This window comes from Penaeus chinensis, chromosome 18, assembly GCF_019202785.1.
Source record: "Penaeus chinensis breed Huanghai No. 1 chromosome 18, ASM1920278v2, whole genome shotgun sequence".
In the NCBI taxonomy this organism is placed as follows: Eukaryota; Metazoa; Arthropoda; class Malacostraca; order Decapoda; family Penaeidae; genus Penaeus; species Penaeus chinensis.
In genome coordinates this window covers 31,886,460-31,906,459 of record NC_061836.1, presented here as the reverse complement: position 1 = coordinate 31,906,459, position 20,000 = coordinate 31,886,460, and the positions used below count along the sequence as shown (strand labels likewise).

Below are 20,000 nucleotides of genomic sequence, written 5' to 3'. Positions count from 1 at the left end.
TTGACTAAGAACTTTGCTTGCGTTAAATGACCTTTGTTGCAGCGGCAAGAATAAAGAGTATTGAAGTTTATTCTCGCGCACTGGTCCATGGTGTTCCCCCTTTAGGTGAATGGTGCAGTGGTATCAGGGTGTAAGGGTAGCAGAGAAAGAGAGGAATCCATCAATGTTGCTATTGTCATGAAGGTCATTTTAATGTATTCTGAATAATTACCAGTATAGTTTTATTGTAGCTCACTGAGCTAATTTGCAGATTTTGTCCCTAAAACTGCATAGAGGGTGTAGTATTACTTTATTGTTTAGACTGTCTTGTGCTAAAAAATATAGACAAGCCACTCTCTTTCGCCCAAGGATCACATCATAGCATCAGCCTTGGAGTCTAGTCCACACCTTCTTTTCGAAATTGTTCCTTTATCGCCTCTGTTTTCTAGCTTTTGCAGATTATTCTAAGTAAGTGTACATTATTTTGATACTATTAAAATCCCCAAATTTTAAAGTGGTGAAGAATCCAAATTGCTTAATAAGTTATGATAATATAGCCATTACTACTAATATAGTAAAACTCCTTCATTTGTTTTTTACGCTGTTAGTCACTGCTTTGGATTCTTTATTGTACTACTATTAATTGAATATAGTTAGTAAATATTTGTTGATCTCTGCCATTGCACAAAGTATGGAGGCCACTGCAATAACTTTACACTGACATAATCATGTTTGTTATAACATGAAACAACTTTTTTATTTGCAATATGTAATGGAATTGTCATAGAGGAAAAGTTTTATAGTTTCAATTGATCTATTGATTACATCTCATGTTTACTTTGTAGTCTATGTTTCACTGAAGTTCAGATTTTACCAGAATATTCAATTATAGTTTTTAGTAATTTGTTAATTTTGTTAGCTGGGAAGGGCACAAATATTAATAGGGATATTGGAAGGTAAAGCAAACAAGAGTGAAATCACATGAATGCAGTTTAATTCACTTCAAATTAGTGAGATTTTTTAAAGAAAGCTTTTATTTGTTTTCTTAAGAACTCTTTCATCTGTTTATAACAACTGAATGTTTATTGTGGTGATCAGATTGCCACTAGGTACTCCAATTTCTGGATGCTTTTTGTCAGCTTAACATTACTACTTACTAGGTGATAAATATTCACTCACAGCAGTGGACAGTAGCATATTTTAGCAAGATGAAATGGTTAAGCAAGAACCAGTAGACAAACCTTAGAACCAGTTCTCAATTTTTCACATACTGGTGTAATAGGTAGTCACACCAAGCTTGAGTATTGACGTCAAGTGTAGGGAGACAAGGTATAGGTGGAACCAATTCTACCTAAGCCTTTCTGATAAAATGTTTTTACTTGCTTTCACGGAGGTAGGGCAATAAGGTTACTTTTTCTTCTCATTAGTTTCATGGCTGAAACTTAATCAGAACCTGTGGATCAGCTCTTTGGCTTTGCAGAACAGCCAGGCTTTATTTCTATACAGCTTATAACCTTATATGGGCTTTATCAGTAAAGCCCATGTAAGGCTGCATTTTTAAGGGTGTCTAGATCATTTTTAGCAAAGGATTGCTATGCCAAGATCATTGTCAGGGGAAGGAAATTAGCCTCCAAGCAGAAGCCTTTCCCAGAAATTTTAGTTTAAAATGTTCAGGGCAAGAGACAGAGCCCACAGTTGTTAGTTGTTTCGTGTCTCTATTATATAAAAGTTGATTGTTTTTACCTCATAATTTCCTTGGTATATTTCATGCCCTTACCAACTATCACAAAGAGTCAAAGATGAAAATATCTGGGGAAAAATTGTACAATGATAATTTATGTTTTTCTGTACTCTGGAGAATAATCATCACTTTGGTTTGTTCTTGTATTGTGTCTGAAATTTCTTATTATCCATGCATATTGAAAGCAGGGGTTTGATGAATATACAAAAGAACAAATATACGTTTAGATACATAAATGGGTTGTGGTGGATGTTTTTTATTTTATTTTCGTATGTATCCATAGTATGTAATAATACATATCATTTTATCAGAATTGGATTTTTTTGTTGAATTGTTTTAATTTTTTTCATGAATATTTTTTTTTTGTGATGTGCCTGGTTTTGTTCTCCAAAAATGTGGTGAAATTAAGATATAGATATACATCATACATATAATAAAGAAATCAAGCTGAGAAAACCTCATTAACTTTGCTTATAATCTTAATGTAAAAGAGAGAGAAAAGCATTCAAAGGAAGTATATCACAATCAGGAAAATTATCACTTAAGAAGAAACCATGATTAGCAGTAGTTAGGTGGACAGCTTATAGAATGTAGTGTTAGCTGAAGGACTGGATGATTATACCTAGTCTTGTTTGCCTTATCTGACTGTGGAGTGTCATTTTTAGTTCTCGTGTTATATCAGGTCGTCAAAGTAAGTGCAGGTGCATTGGAACTAATTATAATTTCTTTACAGGGAATGCTTTCCTTTGTATCACCAGCCTTTGTGGCTGCAATAGCAGCCCCATACCCTGGTGCAGCCATTGGGGGTTACATTACTAGTAGGAATATAAAGAACTGGTATATGACAGTAGGTATTTTACAATATTTTCCATTTCTTTCATCAGTATTTTTTTTTTTTTTTTTTAATGCATATTTATGTTTAAAGAAAAATATTAGTGATTGCATTTTGCCTTTATCTTTTAAAGTAAACTGTAAAGTATTTCCTAGAAAGGGGAAAAATTAATATTAAAATTATATGAACATTTTCAATATTACCTCCCAGAAACTACGTAAACCCTGGTGGCGTCCTCCAAATTATGTGTTTGGCCCAGTATGGACTGTCCTGTATAGCAGCATGGGCTATGCTTCATATCTAGTTTACCGTGATGGAGGGGGTTGGAAAGGAGCAGCACGTCTACCTCTTTTACTCTATGGATCCCAGCTTGCTCTTAATTGGGCATGGACACCCTTGTTCTTTGGGAAAAAGTGGTTGGGTTTGGTATGTGTAACCTTGATTTTCAAGCATTTCATAAAAGTTTTGATTAAGGTTTCATGATTGCACAGGAATCTCTATTTTAGTCTGAAGTATCCAAAATGTTGTTGTTACAATGATGCAGTAATATCCCTAGTTCATGGTATCTAAATTCCAAAATTTCCTTCCATAACTAATATCCTTTTTCCAGTAATCTCAGTCTTCATTTGAAACAATTATTTTGTGTAGTTAATAGTATACATTTATATTTTCCTACATGTGTTTTGATGCATTTCTACCATTCCATTTGTTGCAGGCTTGTATTGAGCTGGTGGCTCTTGACATCAACATTGCTGCATGTATCTGGACATTTGGAGATATCAACATCACAGCATCTTATCTCATGCTTCCTTATCTTGCCTGGGGCTTATTTGCCACAGGTTTAAATTACTGGATCTATGATAATAACAAGGATGGAAAGCACCTGCAGGTCAGAAGTCAGAAAAAGGAAGTGTCATCCTCTTAGAATGCTATGTTAGTATTTACAAGACTTGTGCTAGAGTCGTAGTTTCAGAAATAAATGTACCATGTTAATAAATTTTTTTTTGTGTGTAAATATTTGGGGACAAAGTAAATAATATGTACATATTCTTTTTATTCCAGTCCTGTTTTTGTTATAGGATGTATATTTGTTATAGAATGTATACTACTTTGATAATTAATATTGTGAGAAATGTCTGAAGGACGGTTTGCATTCAAATGAATCTTCCTTTTTTAAGGATTCATAGAATTTAATGTATCTCACTTATAAATATGTTTATTTAAATACAATGAAAAAACTCACTTAGTTTTATTAATGACTTAAAAGAATATCCACAAAATACAGTAACAACAGATTACAAGGAGACATTTTATAAAACTGATTAATTTACAATATTGGTTATGTAGTTGAAAAAAGTACATTAGGCTATTCTTTATTTCAAACAAATAAATACCCAGAATATTTGTATGAAAATAAGAAGCTACACATGTCTATGGAACAAATTGGAGATAACAGAAATCCTGTGATGTTAACAATATGCGACATTATTATAATCAACTGTCATTTCACAGTCTAGTACAGATTTTAAAATCATTATAAATATTTCCTACGATATAATGGACTTGGATATCACATACATGGTGGTTGACGGTACTGGCTGTATCTTACAAAGTAAGATATCATGAAAATAGGGAATATAAAATTAAACTTTTATCTTCAAAATTTAGTCCTTTTATTAAACCGATATTGGTCTTACTCAAATTTTTAAATTAAATCATCCAAGATAAAAGTATGTTCTTAATGCTAAACTTGGCTTCACTCCTAAGCATCATACACTTCAATCCATGAAATAGGGCTGCCCATTTTTTTCTCTTCGTCGAGTCAGAACTTCAACACCAATGTCAGTCACCAGCAAAGTCTCTTCGAACTGGGCAGAAAGCTTCCCATCTGCAGTTACTGCTGTCCAGTCATCTGGCCACTGCTCATCTTTCCAAGTGCCTAAAATACAGTTCACAAATGAATAATAAACCAAAGCAGTGTGTACATTTAATGATAAGTTAACTCCCACACAATAGGATTTCCCTGAGCAATGCCAAACCACTTGAGTGAAAAATAAGATAAGTGGGAAACCTACATTTGCTATCTATGCTCTTGGCACCAGCATAAATAATTTTTAAGGAAATGAGGTTAAAAAGAAGCTTTAAGCCTAAATTTGACAATGACTGCAGCCAGTGCCAAGCAAGCATACAAATGTTAATACATACAATTTGGCACTGGCTTAATTGTAGGTAACATAGTTAGACATCTTTCAAGAGTGGGTTTAGAAAAGTGATTGATAATGGTGGTCCCCTTATTATAAAATGAAACTTACTACGTGAAAATGTATTGTCATACACAGTAACTGAAAATTATAGTAACCATCAATACTTGAAACATTTTCCAGAATGACATACCTTCTGATATCATTGGTTCAATTGTAAAAGTATGACCTGGCTTCATAACTCCAACAGCTTTGTTTTCTGAAAAGAAAAATGTTCATACAATTTTAACTCAACCCTTAAAATCACAAAACCACATGCATACACAATACACACTCTTTCTCAGGCTTGTTTGTTCACTTATTTATTTCCTCTTACATTCTTTCTCTACTCACTCACACTAGCAAACTTCTTACTTTTACTCATCTCCACTCAATTTCTAACACTCACTCACTTTCCTTCATTTCCCTTATATCTGCTCACAGAAGAAGAACAAGACAAACAAGAACAAGAAATACTCACTAGCATAATGCGGAACAGAGGGTGCTGTGTGGAACAGCTGGTGGATGCCGTGGCCACAGTAAGAACGCACAACTGAAAACCCATGGGAGTGGGCATGCTTTTGAATAACAGCACCAATGTCTCGGTACTTCACCCCTGGCTCAACTGAAAGTGGAAGTACAGTATGTTTTAGAGAAATCAGATGGTAAGTAGGACCGTATACAGAAAGATTGGACACTTTATTTTTTGGGCATTTTAGTTACAGTTCTCTGAGACCGATGGCATTACTATGGTGCAAATATCATTACTGAAATGTCAATCTTGAGGAATTAAATTTATACTTTTTTACTATTGAATTTTTATAATTTCATTTGATTCTGGTTTGTACAAGATCTGTAAACACAGACATACACATTAATTTCTACATATGTGGTAAAACAGAATGGGCATCAATTTAAAATCATACTCGAAAGAAGAAACAAATCTGAAGTTGCAAAAAGAAATAGCAAACACAAATCAGAATATTTAGTTGTGGTCCTCGATGATAGACCACAAGGATTTAAGCCACACTGAATTTGTATTCTTCTCAAATGCTGTTACAGGTTTCCTTTCTCTGGTATACAGTCTTTGGTTAATCGTAGCTAATAATCAAATATGACCCACCAACTGATAATATCAATAGGATATACCTAAGGAGACTCGACCAAGTACCTTCTTAAATCTCTCTTATTCTCCCTACTATTTCCTTCAGTACTTACCAATTTCAATAGCCTTCTGAAGGCACTCCCAAGTAGTTTTAACAAGGGTCTTAGCTGTCTTGTTTACTTCACCAATATATAAGGTTTCATTCAAGTCACCATGGAAATCACGATGGTATACAGTCACATCAACTGAAAAAAAAAGTAAGATTTCAGCTTCAGCAAAATAAAAAAATTAATTCTTTCCTTCTGAGAGTCCTATTAATATGTGTCTGACAAATCCAACAGAACAGACTAATCAATTCTTTCTCATTGGTCATGTGTATTTAAATTAGAAACATCATGGGCATCTATTTTTATGACCCATAATCTAAATCAGTGGTTACAAAATCAAACCTCATATTTCTACATATTTAGAAATTGTATGAGTGTTTATCTGTAAAAGGTATAGCAGTCCACATAAGAAATCACAGACCAAAGATTCAAATGAAGCCTAAGGATATAAGAAGGTATTACATAAAGTAAGACTACTCCTATTGTAGTTCAAAAACAAAAAATTCCCAAAAAACAATTCCATCCACTAATACTTTCAGTATTAGTGGATGGTCTTGTCATTATTTTTTTTTTCTGATAACATACATCAAAAGAACAAAATGTTTGTAAACTTTGATTCTACTGACTAGAAATAAAAGTTTTTAATTGTTATGATATGTTACAAATACTTACACGTTCCAAGCAAAATAAAATTATTCATGGATATGTCACACTGCTGATTCATGTCATCCTTTTTGGAACTTGCTTACAGTGTCCACTTACTAAAAATTATATTCAACAGGTGTAATAGTAATACATTAAATATGCTTAGCTTAATCAATTACTAAGAGTCAATGACAAAGAAAAGTTATACTAACTGTTGCAGATATCACCATTTTGCAATGGCCTCATATCGGGAATTCCATGACAGATGACCTCGTTGATGGATGTGCAACATGACTTGGGAAAGCCATGATAGTTGAGAGGTGAAGGGTAACATTCTCTGTCAATAGCTGCTTCATGTATGACCCTATCAATTTCATCAGTTGTCACTCCTACCCCAGAAACCTTTACACCCTCATCTAACACTTCACGTGCAAGCTGTAAAGGAATTTTAAAACTACATTAATGTATGTATCATTTTCTCTTATACATTCCAACTCCTTATGAAACTCATACTCTCAGATTTCTTTTCTAAGAATTATTAACATTTAGACATTCTCTATCCAGCACCTGAGATCTCTTTAAAAAGTATGGTATGGATAATATTCAACCATGTTATTTCAAAGAACTTAGCTTATAATTGTCCTTACAAAAGTATATACACTAGCTGAATGAAAATAAGTACCTTGCATGCTACTCTCATTCCCTCAATTTCCTCATCAGAAAGGCACTTTATACTGGTGGAACCTCGCAATTTCTGTTCTGAGTGTGGAAACCCATTCGGGTCATCTGCATAATCTGGTCTGCCTATTGTTCTTGGAACTTCTCTTTTGGCACTTTTTAGATATGGACGTAAACTGCCTGTAAATAAAAAAGATGTAAAGTACTTTCTTTTTATTAAGCTCTTTGAATATATTCTTCATTAATATGCTTCTAATAAGGCCATCTGAGTATACAATCCTGTGGTGGGCCTACTAAAGGGCTTAGCCCCCCCTAACTATTAGCTCTTAAATTGTATTTGCAAATTACCAGTGGCCACCAAGACCACTAGGGACTCATATCCCCAAAACAAACAATTATGACCAAGTTACAGCAGAATTATGACCATGTTACATACACTGTCATTCAAAAATATAAATAAATAAAACTCAAATTACATCTTAATAACAGATTTCTTTCACTCAACTTTTTGTTTATCATTATCAGATAATTTCACATTATATTTCTTACATCATTTTTCAATTATTCTGTTATATCATGCCTAACTAATGCATAATATCTCTTAAAAGTAGGTTTGTTATTAGTAAAAGTAATAGCTATAATTCTAGCAAAGGGAAAGTTTGGACTACGTGGTTCTTAACCTGGGGTGCATCAGTAATTACCAACAGGGGTACAGCCCTTGGGGAACAAGCAGGTATTTCTTTAATTTTATTTGTTATTCTCATAACAAGAGCATGGTCAAATAATAGGAAGCTTAATAATAATATGATTAGTTCATACTCAATCCTTGGAACATATTTGTGGTGTGGTAGTAAAGGTTAAGAACAAATGGACTAAGTGGCCTTGAACATTAGTTCTTCATGTGCTAGAAACAGTTTTGCAATCACAACTGCTTGAAATGAAGTGATATTTGACCCCCCATTTTTTTTTACTTTATTAAACATGTATTCTTGAGAATCAACTGTGAGACTGTTTCAAGAAGGATAACTAAACATTAATAGTCCAGGCTTTTTTCTCTTTTTTTTTATTTAAAAAACTAGATAATGAATAAAAGTGGAAATTTTGCATGAAAACTGATAACTATCATAGCACAAAAAAAAATCCACCAGCAGACCTACTGGATGCCATAAAGAAGAAAGTTACATATCTAATTCTTTCAAAATTTCAAGCTTCATTTTGCATAAAACTTTAACAATTTCCATAAAATATTATCATCACCTAAAATATTAATCAATTATTTGTAGAGAAAGGGTTCTCTCTCACTCTGGTTTGGATTCAGGAAGGCTAAGGAAAATATATATATGATTAACTGATAACATGCATTGTACTTACCTGTGAACATGTAATACGGCCAAGGATTGTACTGTGTCGAGCTGGAATCTGATGATCCTGTGGAAAGAATTCAACCTTAAGTACACATCAACTAAAAAGGTTAACAATGCCAACAATAATGTTTAAGAATTACCAATATATATATAGATTGCCAAAATATTCTTTGAAAAACATGTTCCATTAAAAGTAACCAATTCACAAGTTTCAAATAAAAGAAATTAAGACCTAAACATAAAATATATTACTAGAAGTTACAAGACACCCACAGAATCACCAAAGTGGAAATGTCATCTTTCATATCCAATTAACTATGGAATTAAATGTGGAATGCATTACAGCTTCTATATATAGCTTAACTTGTGCACTTACATAATAATAACATAGTACATCATCAAACCTAGTATGCCCATCATTTTCTGTTCTTATGACATAAACAGACCTCTAAGGGGTTTACATTCTTTGCTTAGGTAGGGGGTGCCTGTGGCAAATAAAGTACCAATCTTCTCTTGTCTTTTCCAGTTAAAAGTAATGGTTGAGATATTACAAGGTTCAGGGTAGCAGGTCTCTACTCACATTCCCTACCTTTGCAATATAAAGGTGTGAACAAGGGGTCAAAGACAGTTCAAAATTGCAAATATGGTTACTTACTTGTCTTCTTGTGAAGTAATTTATGTATTTCCCATGAACTTTTGAAGCATGTCTGAAATATAAAAAGAAAAAAGGTTTGCTTGTAAAAAAATACAGTTCAATTTACAAGATATTAGACATACACCTTCTAGATAAGTCTAAAAGCCAAATGTATTTTCCTACATATACAATTAACCACCAACTATGCATTACTTTAACCCTCTGGTACTTGTCAATGTCCCAATCATCTGAATAAGGTCCCACACTGTGAGCTAGATAGTTGTCCTAATAGAGAGCACCACACACTAAACAACAACTGTCCTTCTGGCTTTGATAAAATTTTTACTTATTGTTATGGGGTGAAAGGAGACTAAAATATGAAATGGTGCAAGATAATTCTTTGCTGACATTCCTAAATATATATAGCTTACTAACCACAACAATGTACACGCAATATCAATTACCAAAGTATATGCTTCTGGCCACTACTGGTCTGTCATCACAATACTGTTTTAAACCCTCTGATTGCATGAAACAACTAATTACAATTCTAATCTACTATACAAAATGCACAATGTGACTATAAGCCCTCTATCATGATTTGCTCAGGTGCTACTGCAACATATGTACAGGGTGACAGGCTGATCATGAAATTGATTTTTATGACTGATATATACATGCTCAGTGCATCTTATTGCACAATAACATAATGAATCCTTCTGAGGGAGAAATTGGTTTTCACGTAACCTCATACTAATAAAACTATATAGTAGACTATGAGTAGTTAACCCAATGCCACCAGGGAAAATAAATGAAAAATGGGGAAAATGCTGTGCTCATTTTCTATATTTTTTGTGAAATGTTTCTGCACATAGATGGCTCTGCTAGTGCTTAGCCACAAAGGAGTCAATTAGTAGATCTTGTGACCTTACCTGATTTGAATTGCCAGGAAAAATGTATTTTTTACTAGTGCTATGAATATCGATGGTACTATTTTTATCATAAACAATATAATTACTATAATGTTATAAACATTAATAACAGCAAAATAAGGTAACGTAAAATATTTTTGTAAATCAAAGAAAAGAGTAAACGGGCGAGACAGGCAGTACTTGTAATTGGCTCATTGGTGACTTAGTACAAGTATAGCCATCTATGTGTAAAAACAATCAAACAAGTAACTCACAGTGGGCATAGCACATACGTACACGTCATGCCCGTCAACATTGGGTTAACCTGCATGAAAAAAACTATTATATTTCACATTTTTCATAAACAAAGCTATAGTTTTTATACTTTTTACCGTTAATCATTGAATCCTATTTATCATTCCTACCAACAACAGATAAGCACTCACTTTTTTGCTACTTAAGATGCAAGAAAATCTTTATAGCATGGAAGCACTTACCAGAGACCTAATCTCCAACTCCTGTTACAAAAGCTAGTCAACAATCTAAGTTGCTGTGGCTGGGCATATCCAAAGCCAAGATTGATGGCAAATATTGTTTTCAGCTTGGTAGAGTTAATAGAACAGGACAGAGCTGAAACTCATGAGCCCCAAGGGGACTCAGATTATGAGGAGCACTTTCTGCAATATTTTTCCTATATTTGCAGTGTTGCCCTTCATGTCTGCAGATTATTTAATTTACCAATGGCTGCATCTTTTTGTTCACTACAAGAATATCATCAATTTGCCCTAACTTAGTGCACCCATACCATTAAGATTAACCAATATGTGTAGAGGGAGATAGTTGTGGGATCCTAGTCACGACTCAAAGTATTGGTTAATCATTATTATATGGATTCACTTAGCTAGGGCAAATTGAAGATGATCCAGGGCAAGAAATTGTAGTAATTGGTACAAGAAACAATATAGAGACATGAACAGTAATGTCACATATAAAGAAAAAGATTGTGGAAAGCACTTTTCATAGCCACACTCCACAGTTCCTACATGCCAAGATGAAGACAATGATTGATGGGAACCCCCACCAAACCTTCCCCCGGGCAGTGCAGGGCTGTGAAAACTGTGAGATGGAGTTTCAGACTTAGTCTCTGGTGAGTGTATTTGTATTGTAAAGAATTACCAAAGTATTAAGTTACACACACAAATAATTCTAATACAATTGATTGCTGAGCATTTCAGCAAACACTAGAATCCTCTATTATGTATAGTCTAACCAGACAGACTGAACTAGTTTCATATTTGACAATGAATTGTAAAGGTGTACAAGGTCTAACTTGCCAAAATCTACAGTGAAATACATAGGTTCTCAGATTTTGGAAGGCAATTGAGTTCATCTTTGCTTTATGCAGAATAATAATTCCTAAATATCCTTTTGCATTATCCAAATTACTTATACAGGTTAATGTTACTGAGAGTGACACATAGTTAGAGGGAAATGGAAACCACCATCTTTTAGAGCATAAGAAATAAAGTCATCAGCAACACAGGTACAGCTGCTGCAGCCTCATATTTACAGCAAAATGAAAAAATATCTGTTGCATATCACCACTCAGACCACAACACCTTAACTTCCTGAATTCTTAATATGTTTTATACAAGTTGGCATGCTGTGCTAATAAAAGGGGGGTGCAGTGGAGTGGGGTTTGCCCCCACTGTATGGGAAATAAACAAAAGTTAGGGACTTCGTCCCTGAAGGGTGAGTCGCTCTTGTTAACAAATACCCTTACACCAAACTGGTTAGATATAGGCCTATGAAAGCACTCTTATTTTACATGGAATAATACATGTTATTATGGTTAGTGGCCAAATACATGAACCACAGGATCTATAGCGTTACTTGTTAAGGCCTTGTTCTGAAAGAATTACCAAAACTGGTCATGAGATATGTGAGAACCACCAAAAATTAGAACTTCGTGAATATTAAACCAATGAATAAATGAATATCCTAACACACCCTATACACATCGTGAATCAAACATACCTCTTCCTTGCTTCTACAGCATAATTCAGCAGTGCTTTTCAGTCCTATAAATATAACTCAAGACATGTGACCAAACCGCATGACCAGGCAGCTACTATCTGTTGACCGTTCATTCAGGAGTTTATCCATCCCCATGCTCCAGATCTCACAACTACAAATGGCGTGAAATAGGAGGAAGAATCTCGGGTCATAATCCCCCACGTCAGTTAATGAGCACAAGACCCAGGAAAAGATTGCATTCCAAGACCTCGAAGTGAGAACCGGGACTCGTTTTAAACTAAATAATTACACTTCTTCAAAAACCACCTGTGAGCAAAAGAAGGAGCCATCAATCCCCAGTTTGATGCACGTTGGACACTGGAGCTTTGCCTCCTCGGAACATCCCGAAGTTTGGCAAACATGCGACTCGATTCCGGCGGCGGACATCTTTGTTTTCATACAGGAGGCGGAGGACTACGGACCTATCGCCAAATTCGGTAATGGCGATAGTATTTTTTTTCAACGTAATGTTATTTTTTTTTTCAATAAGATAAATATCTATAGTAATAATGTTTAAACCTGAGAAATTAAAAAGCTTGGAATTCTTATTCTTTCATAATATCATTAAACAGTTATAAATGAATTCATGAAATAATATGTAGATTGATAATTAAATATATGAATGATGAATGAACAAAACATATATTATTATTATCTTTATTATTACTATTATTATTATTATTATTATTATTATTATTATTATTATCATTATCATCATTATCATTATCATCATCATCTTATTATCATTACTATTACCATTACCATTAATATTACTATCATTACTTCTATTATTATCATTACCATTAATAGTAGCAGTAGTAGTAGTAGTACTATTATCAATTTAATTATATTATCATTATTATTGTTATTATCAATATTATCATTATCATTATCATTATTATTATCATTATTATCATTATTGCCACCATCATCATATCATCACCCTCATTATTACTATTACCATTTTTAGAGTTATTGTTATCATAATCAATACTAGTGTTTATATTATAATCGCTATAATTATGATTACCATTATCATAATCATCATTATTCCACAGCCATCCATTCCACTGCAGGACTTGGGCCTCACTCAAATAATTTTGGGAGAGGTTGTTTAGCTTATGATACAATGATGACAGCAGCAATAATAATAATAATAATAATAATAATAATAATAATAATAATAATAATAATAATAAAAGCAGCAATGATAATAACAATGATAACAATAATGATGATAATGTTAATTATAAAATAGTGAAAATAACGTTTATAACAATAATTAAAAAATAATAATATTTAATATAATAATAATAATCAAGATAACAATAGGGATGGTAATAATGATAATAATAATATCAATAATAATGATAACAATAACAATAATAATAATGACTAATGTTATATTGATAACACTACTAATAATAATGATGATATTAATAATGCTAATAATAATATCAAGGACAATAATAATCATAATTAATCATTATGATAATATAATAATAATAACAGCAATAATAATAATAATAATAATAATTATAATAATAATAATGATGATAATAATGATAGCAGCAATAATGATAATACTAATGAAATGATAATAATAGCGATAATCGTAACAAGAACAATACGAATATCATCAATAATAATAATGATAATATATGATGCAAGGAGGAGGGTCATCGTCCAACATTCTCGGCAAGTGAATTGGGGGCAGAGGTGGCTGAGCGACTGCCTAAAGGGTGGGGGCTCCTTGTGGTAGGGTGATAAAGTGCCATTTCTATCGAGGGACTTAAAGTGGATGAAAGCTAAAGTTGCTGACTTCTTAGAGGTGACCCAGCTGTGACACGATTAGTCTGGGTCGATACACTTATTACTGGTCGAGCCATAGCGATGGTCACTATCTTTAAGGTTTAAGTATAACCATCTCCAGCAGATTTTAGTCCTCGGTAGTACAGTCGATAAGTGCAAACTGTATGGAGATTACGTATGCATTTGCAAGTAAAATGCATGTATACTGTGTACGCTCCTCTCGATGTATGTAAATTCGATGTGAAAAAGGTGTCTTACGCTAAACTCGCACCCATGGCATTAGTTATCACTAACTTCGGCGAAATGTTCGCATTGTTCTGAGTGACTTCAATTCAGTAAGCGAACTGGCTACTAGATGCGTGTCAGCCTCGGTGGTTCTGGAACTGAAACAAGCAGTGAGAGCAGCCAAAAATTCTCACTCTAAGAGACTTTGTTAGAGATTGAGGATTTCTAGCTTCTTGTACCAGCACTCCAGCCATCAGTCCTGGAGACAGTACAATGATACCTAGGACCTGCAGGGTCCTCCAAAACTGCAGGGTTTACGGAGTGCTGAGTTCTGTGTTGTAGCTATCCCATGAGTCCCTGTCTGTCCACTGTTCACTCAAGATGTTTCATTTGTACAAGTTGAGGGAAAGAGAATGTGCCCGGGCAATTTCTGATCGTTTTGCAGCACCCGACAACTTGACGAAGCCTGCGGCACCGTAGAGTTCCTGCAAAAACAAAATGTTTGATTCAACTCGAGAGTCCATAGAAAGCCGCCCAAAAATACGGCAGAATTTTATTTCACAGGAGACATTAGAGGCTACAAACGCCTGTCACGCAGTTCAAGTGACTGATCAGGACTAGTGAATAGGACAACGTGAGCGTTGGTCTGAGTATTCTGCGGCTATGCGGGGGTGCATAGCCGCATCCACCCTTCGCTTCCACCTACAAGGGTCCCTTATGGCGAGCCGCCAGGCAGGGGCCCGGCCCATCTCTATCTCCTCACGACAGGTTTGATCATTCAGCCCAAGCCACGACTCCCTCGGTCGTCCCAAAGGCCTCCTCTACCCAGTGTTGTCTCGAACAGAGACAACGTGGTAGGCAGGGTCATCCTGCAGGAATCGAGGCCGTATAGCCTGAGTTGGCGATCGCGGATTGTGCAAGTAACAGGTCCTGTACCGGTCTCACGGTGCAACCGTTGGTTGGACACATGGTCCCGCCAACTGTACCCCATGATCCGGCGCAAGGATCTGTTACAAAATGCATCAAGACGAGATTCCAAAGCACAAGATAGCGTCCAGGTTTCACTACCATATTGTAAAACTGGCAGTATCAGGGCCTTAAAGACACGTAGCTTGGTCTTTCTGCACAGGCACCGGCATACTCTTGTCGAGAGATTTCATGACCCTTGCTGCCAGGCTAATCCGACTACTGACTTCCTGGTCTGACAGCCCGGAGTCATGAACTGCACTACCGATGTATATAAGGCTCTCTGTGACCTCGATGTTTTCACCGCAAGCACGTACCGATTGAACAGGGTCTCCTAGTAGGCCCCCCAAAATCCTGAAGACCATCTTTACTCTTGGTAAGTCCACAATACCTGGAATGCGAGCGTTTCGAATCACTATAGAATGGTATGGTGAGTTCGGCCATGGGTTACTTATAGCCTACATCAACTTCAAGAAGGAGGTAACCAATTTTGCTGATGATGGCATCCTGCCTGAATGTCGCTAATGGCAGCTCTTAATGCATTTAACATCGAGGCGAAGCTCTTCGGTTTTAGAGGGCACTTGGACTAAGACCAAGATCCAAGATTTTGGGAGTTTGCTATGAAAAGCTATCCAGTTGACACATGCCCGCTGCGAGGATATCAGTCACACAGCATTACATACCGGGAATCAGGTGCCAAGATCTCGCTTGACAAGAGTATTCAGAGGTGCAGGTTATTAGTATTGTCATTGTTATTAACATTATTTGTTTACTTGAAATAACGGTTATTGTTAATGTCATTATTATTACCACAATTTGTTCATTGTTGATACCATTATCATTACTCTTAGTAGTATCATTAATGATGATAACATTATTATTATTATTATCATTAATGATGATAACATTACTATTATCATTAATGATGATAACATTATTATTATCATTAATGATGATAACATTATTATTACTGATATCATTAATGATAATGATAATATTATTACAATTTTTGTTATTACCATTATTATATTTACTATCATTATCATTATGATTGTTACTATTATTAGTGTTAGTTTATCATCGTTATTATTATTGATATTAATACGATTGTTATCATCATTGCCATTGTTATTATTATTGCTCTTATTATCATTACCATTATTATTATCATTATCATTTATTATCAGTATTATTGTATTATTATTATTATTATTATTATTATTGTATCATTATTATTATTATATCATTATTATTATTGTCATCATTATTGTATTATCATCATTATTATTATCATTATTATTATTATCATCATTATTGTATTATCATTATTATTATCATTATTATTATTATCATCATTATTGTTATCATGATTATCATTATTATCAATATTATTGTCATCATCATCATCATCATTATTATTATTATATCATTATTATCACAATTGTTATTATTACCATTATCATTATTATCATTGCTATTGTTATTGTTAATATCACTATTAGTTATTTAATATAATTATTAGTTATTTGATGTCATTATTAGTTATATTATCATTATTATTATTATTAATAAACATAATATCATTATTATTAATAATAATAAACATAATATCATTAATATGATTATTATTATTATTATCATTATTAATATTATTATAAAAATAATCATTATTATTTTTATTATTATTGTTGTTATTATCTTCATCCTTTCATTATTATTACTGTTATTATTATCCTCATTATCATTATTATTTGTATTATCATAATCATCATTACTGTCATTATCAATATTATCATTAAAAAGACTATGCTAAGCCTCTTAAATCCACGTAAAGTAAAAGGTCGAGGGAAAATTTGGTGTCCCAATACCACGATACTAACACAATAAAAATACCACAGACCATTCCATACTATCGCTGGCATACCTATCCTTCAGATCATAGCCACCCCAATGAAAAAAAAAAAAAAAAAAAAAAAAAAAAGACTACGATAAGCCTCCTGAATCCACATATAACAAGAATTGGAAAGCCAAGAGGGAAAACCTGGAATCCCAATACCGTTATTGTACAATAACAATACCACAGACCATTCCATACTATCGCTGACATACCCATCATTCAGCTCATAACCACAGTGGTGGGGAAAATTATATGAAACCTCATAAACCCACATAAATCGAGAGGTAGGAAAGCCAAGAGGGAAAACCTGGAGTCCCCCTTCACACAGCCCGACGACGCCGTGGGGAATCGACGCCGACCTTGTGCGAGGAGGAGCCTTACAGGGAGCGAGGAGGGGGACCTTCTTTTATCTCTTCCAGGCAAGTTCTTGGGTGCTCGTGGAGCGTCGTGGTGTCGTTTAGTCCTCGGATGAAGGCGTGGTGGGGGGTGAGTGTGAGAGGGTCATGAGGTGTTGGGAAAGCGCGGTGGATTTTGAAAAAGCATGGGAGAGGGGTAAGGGGGTGGTGGGGAAAAGGGCGTGAAGGCACGGCGAAGCTTCTAGTGGTTCTGTGCCGCCGAGAGGATTTGGTAGGTGCTGTGGGTTCTAATGACACCCTCTCTTTACTATCTCACGTGGCGTGTGTCGATTCCCCACCAAAGACACTGTTTGCTGGGTGTCACTGCAAGGACACTGTTCTATCCGGAATTAACAAAGCATGCATTGGTCCCCCCAGCGTGACTGACCATGCCTGGGGTGCCACGATGTGTCAACTCTCCAGAAACGACTTTTCCTCTGTTTGTGTGTCGAATGGGGTCCTTTTTCAATGTGGTTTTGGAAGGTATTGTGTCTGTGTGGTTTACTGTGAGATATCAGGCAGACAACAAGGTGAATGTACTGATCGGAAAATTTGTAGAGTAATGTGTATCCATAAACCCTTCAAATTCGATATCAGCGGTCTCCTGTTGATATATGATATTCAAATATAACTAACAGTTTGTGAAACCTATAGATAAGCCCAATATTGCTGGTTGAAAGCTCCCAGAATTTGTACAGTAAGAACTTGGAACTGAGTGATGGGTGAGAGATGTTTACCTCATGGAGCCACTGTATCAGCAGAATTGTGATATCACACATGTCTGTCTGGGCTCAATCTTGGTGGCCAGATGTGGAGATTTTAAATTTTACAGGGCTTTGGAGGTTTGGCAGTCCACAGGGGCCGCAACCCACCACAAGGGGTTTTTAGGGGATGATAACTAAGTGACCAGAATGCACAAATATCACGTAATTTAACCAAGCATTTTTTCTGGGATACCTAGGAAATTGTAGGCATACATAAATCTCATGGTGAATGTTTAGAAACATATATAGTTGGATATATCTTTTACTAGTGTCTTAGATGATGATGACTCTCCTGGTGTATCGTCAATGTGTATCCCCTATTGTCAGTGCATATCGCATACTTATGCTAATATAAAAAGCACATTCATGTCTTTATGATAGAAAAACAGGCTCTGAAGTACCTTGAATAGTTGAACTTCACAAAACCAAAAAACATGCGAAATGAAACTGTTTTTACTTGCGATTGGCCTGTTGATTTAACCCAATGCCGCCGGGGAAAATGAACAAAAAATGGGGAAAATGCTGTGCCTATTTTCTATATTTTTTGTGAAATGTCTGCCCATAGATGGCTCTGCTAGTGCTCAGCCACAAAGGAGTCAATTAGTAGACCTTGTGACCGTACCTGATTTGAATTGGCAGGAAAAATATATTTTTTACTAGTGCTATGAATATCGTAAAATAAAATATTTTGTAAATCAAAGAAAAGGGTGAACGGGCGAGGCAGGCAGTACTTGTAACTGGCTCATTGGTGACTTAGTACAAGTGTAGCCATCCATGTGTAAAAACAATCAAACAAGTACTCACAGTGGGCATAGCACATGTCTACACGTCGTACCCGTCGGCAAGGGGTTAACATCTGAGAACTGCAAAGCCTCCAGCTTGTCAGTAGTTCAGCAACATAAAAGGTATTATTTTTAAATTTCACAACAAGTCATTTGAATAGCTCAGTTTTATGCTCCTGAAAATAATTATTTATTTCCCATATTTCAAATAACCAATAAAATTTGAACAGTTATCCATTATGTATTAATGAAAATGAAGATTGATTACTATGAAAGTGCATATAAAACATGTGTATTTTTTTTAATCATATAAAACAATAAAATATGCATTTAGATGTATTTATAAGTATACTGATGTATAGAGAGCAAAAAGGCTATGAAACGGTAGGAGATAATTTTGTGCTATGTAATAGTATGGTTTGTGGAAGGGGAATATGAGAAGATGAATAGATCTAGGGTAAAGCCGGATGAGATAAGCCATAAAACACCAGAATTATTACTTCACACTTACTACATTTCATTCACAAGAAGATAAAGCATGGGAAAACATGTCTTTGCCATTGAAAAGGAAACTTGCCAGACAAGACCTGATATGTTTATAGAGACTATGTAAGTCCCTTTCATAACAAAAAATAAGTTTAGTTTTTGCCATTTTCAAATGTCTGTATTTGTCTTTTGCTTTGCTTTATACAGATAGTAATTGACAATAAGTAACATATTTTTATTTGTGTGATTTTAGTTTTTAGTTTTCCCTAATACAATCTGTGCTGCGTCACAGCCGGCAGGAATAGGATCCTGAACATGGAGCCACTGCTCTTCCAGTCATGGCTCACAGATGGTATATTCC

The 20,000-nt window shown here is 34.7% G+C and overlaps 3 protein-coding genes across 9 annotated transcripts in view; 2 read left to right on the top strand and 1 right to left on the bottom strand.

Annotated features, from left to right (window-relative positions):
* The window catches only part of LOC125034715 (translocator protein-like), a 4,257-nt gene extending 463 nt beyond the window's left edge, over positions 1–3,794 (top strand). For 2 of the 3 annotated variants that reach the window (XM_047626634.1, XM_047626635.1), the window contains exons 2-4: positions 2,454–2,567; positions 2,763–2,978; positions 3,268–3,794. In XM_047626634.1, the coding sequence (XP_047482590.1) occupies positions 2,457–2,567; positions 2,763–2,978; positions 3,268–3,477 (537 nt within the window). In that variant the 5' untranslated portion in view covers positions 2,454–2,456 and the 3' untranslated portion in view covers positions 3,478–3,794. Of the gene's footprint in view, positions 448–2,453; positions 2,568–2,762; positions 2,979–3,267 lie in introns of all 3 variants that reach the window. The other variant, XM_047626636.1, reaches the window with a different exon arrangement.
* LOC125034714 (methionine aminopeptidase 1-like) lies at positions 3,787–12,737 on the bottom strand. Its single transcript, XM_047626633.1, has 9 exons — positions 12,580–12,737; positions 9,347–9,398; positions 8,699–8,755; positions 7,332–7,507; positions 6,862–7,084; positions 6,011–6,142; positions 5,274–5,417; positions 4,947–5,012; positions 3,787–4,491 (listed from the first exon to the last, which is right to left on the bottom strand). The coding sequence occupies exons 1-9, from the start codon at positions 12,709–12,711 to the stop codon at positions 4,331–4,333; spliced, it is 1,143 nt and encodes a 380-aa protein (XP_047482589.1). The 5' UTR covers positions 12,712–12,737; the 3' UTR covers positions 3,787–4,330.
* A 4,759-nt stretch (positions 12,738–17,496) lies between these two features.
* LOC125034831 (peptidyl-prolyl cis-trans isomerase FKBP4-like) overlaps positions 17,497–20,000 on the top strand; it is a 12,588-nt gene continuing 10,084 nt past the window's right edge. For 2 of the 5 annotated variants that reach the window (XM_047626843.1, XM_047626842.1), the window contains exon 1: positions 17,497–17,631. The gene's annotated coding sequence lies outside the window, so the exon portion shown is untranslated. Of the gene's footprint in view, positions 17,699–17,756; positions 17,840–20,000 lie in introns of those variants that run through there. The other 3 variants (XM_047626839.1, XM_047626841.1, XM_047626840.1) reach the window with 3 other exon arrangements.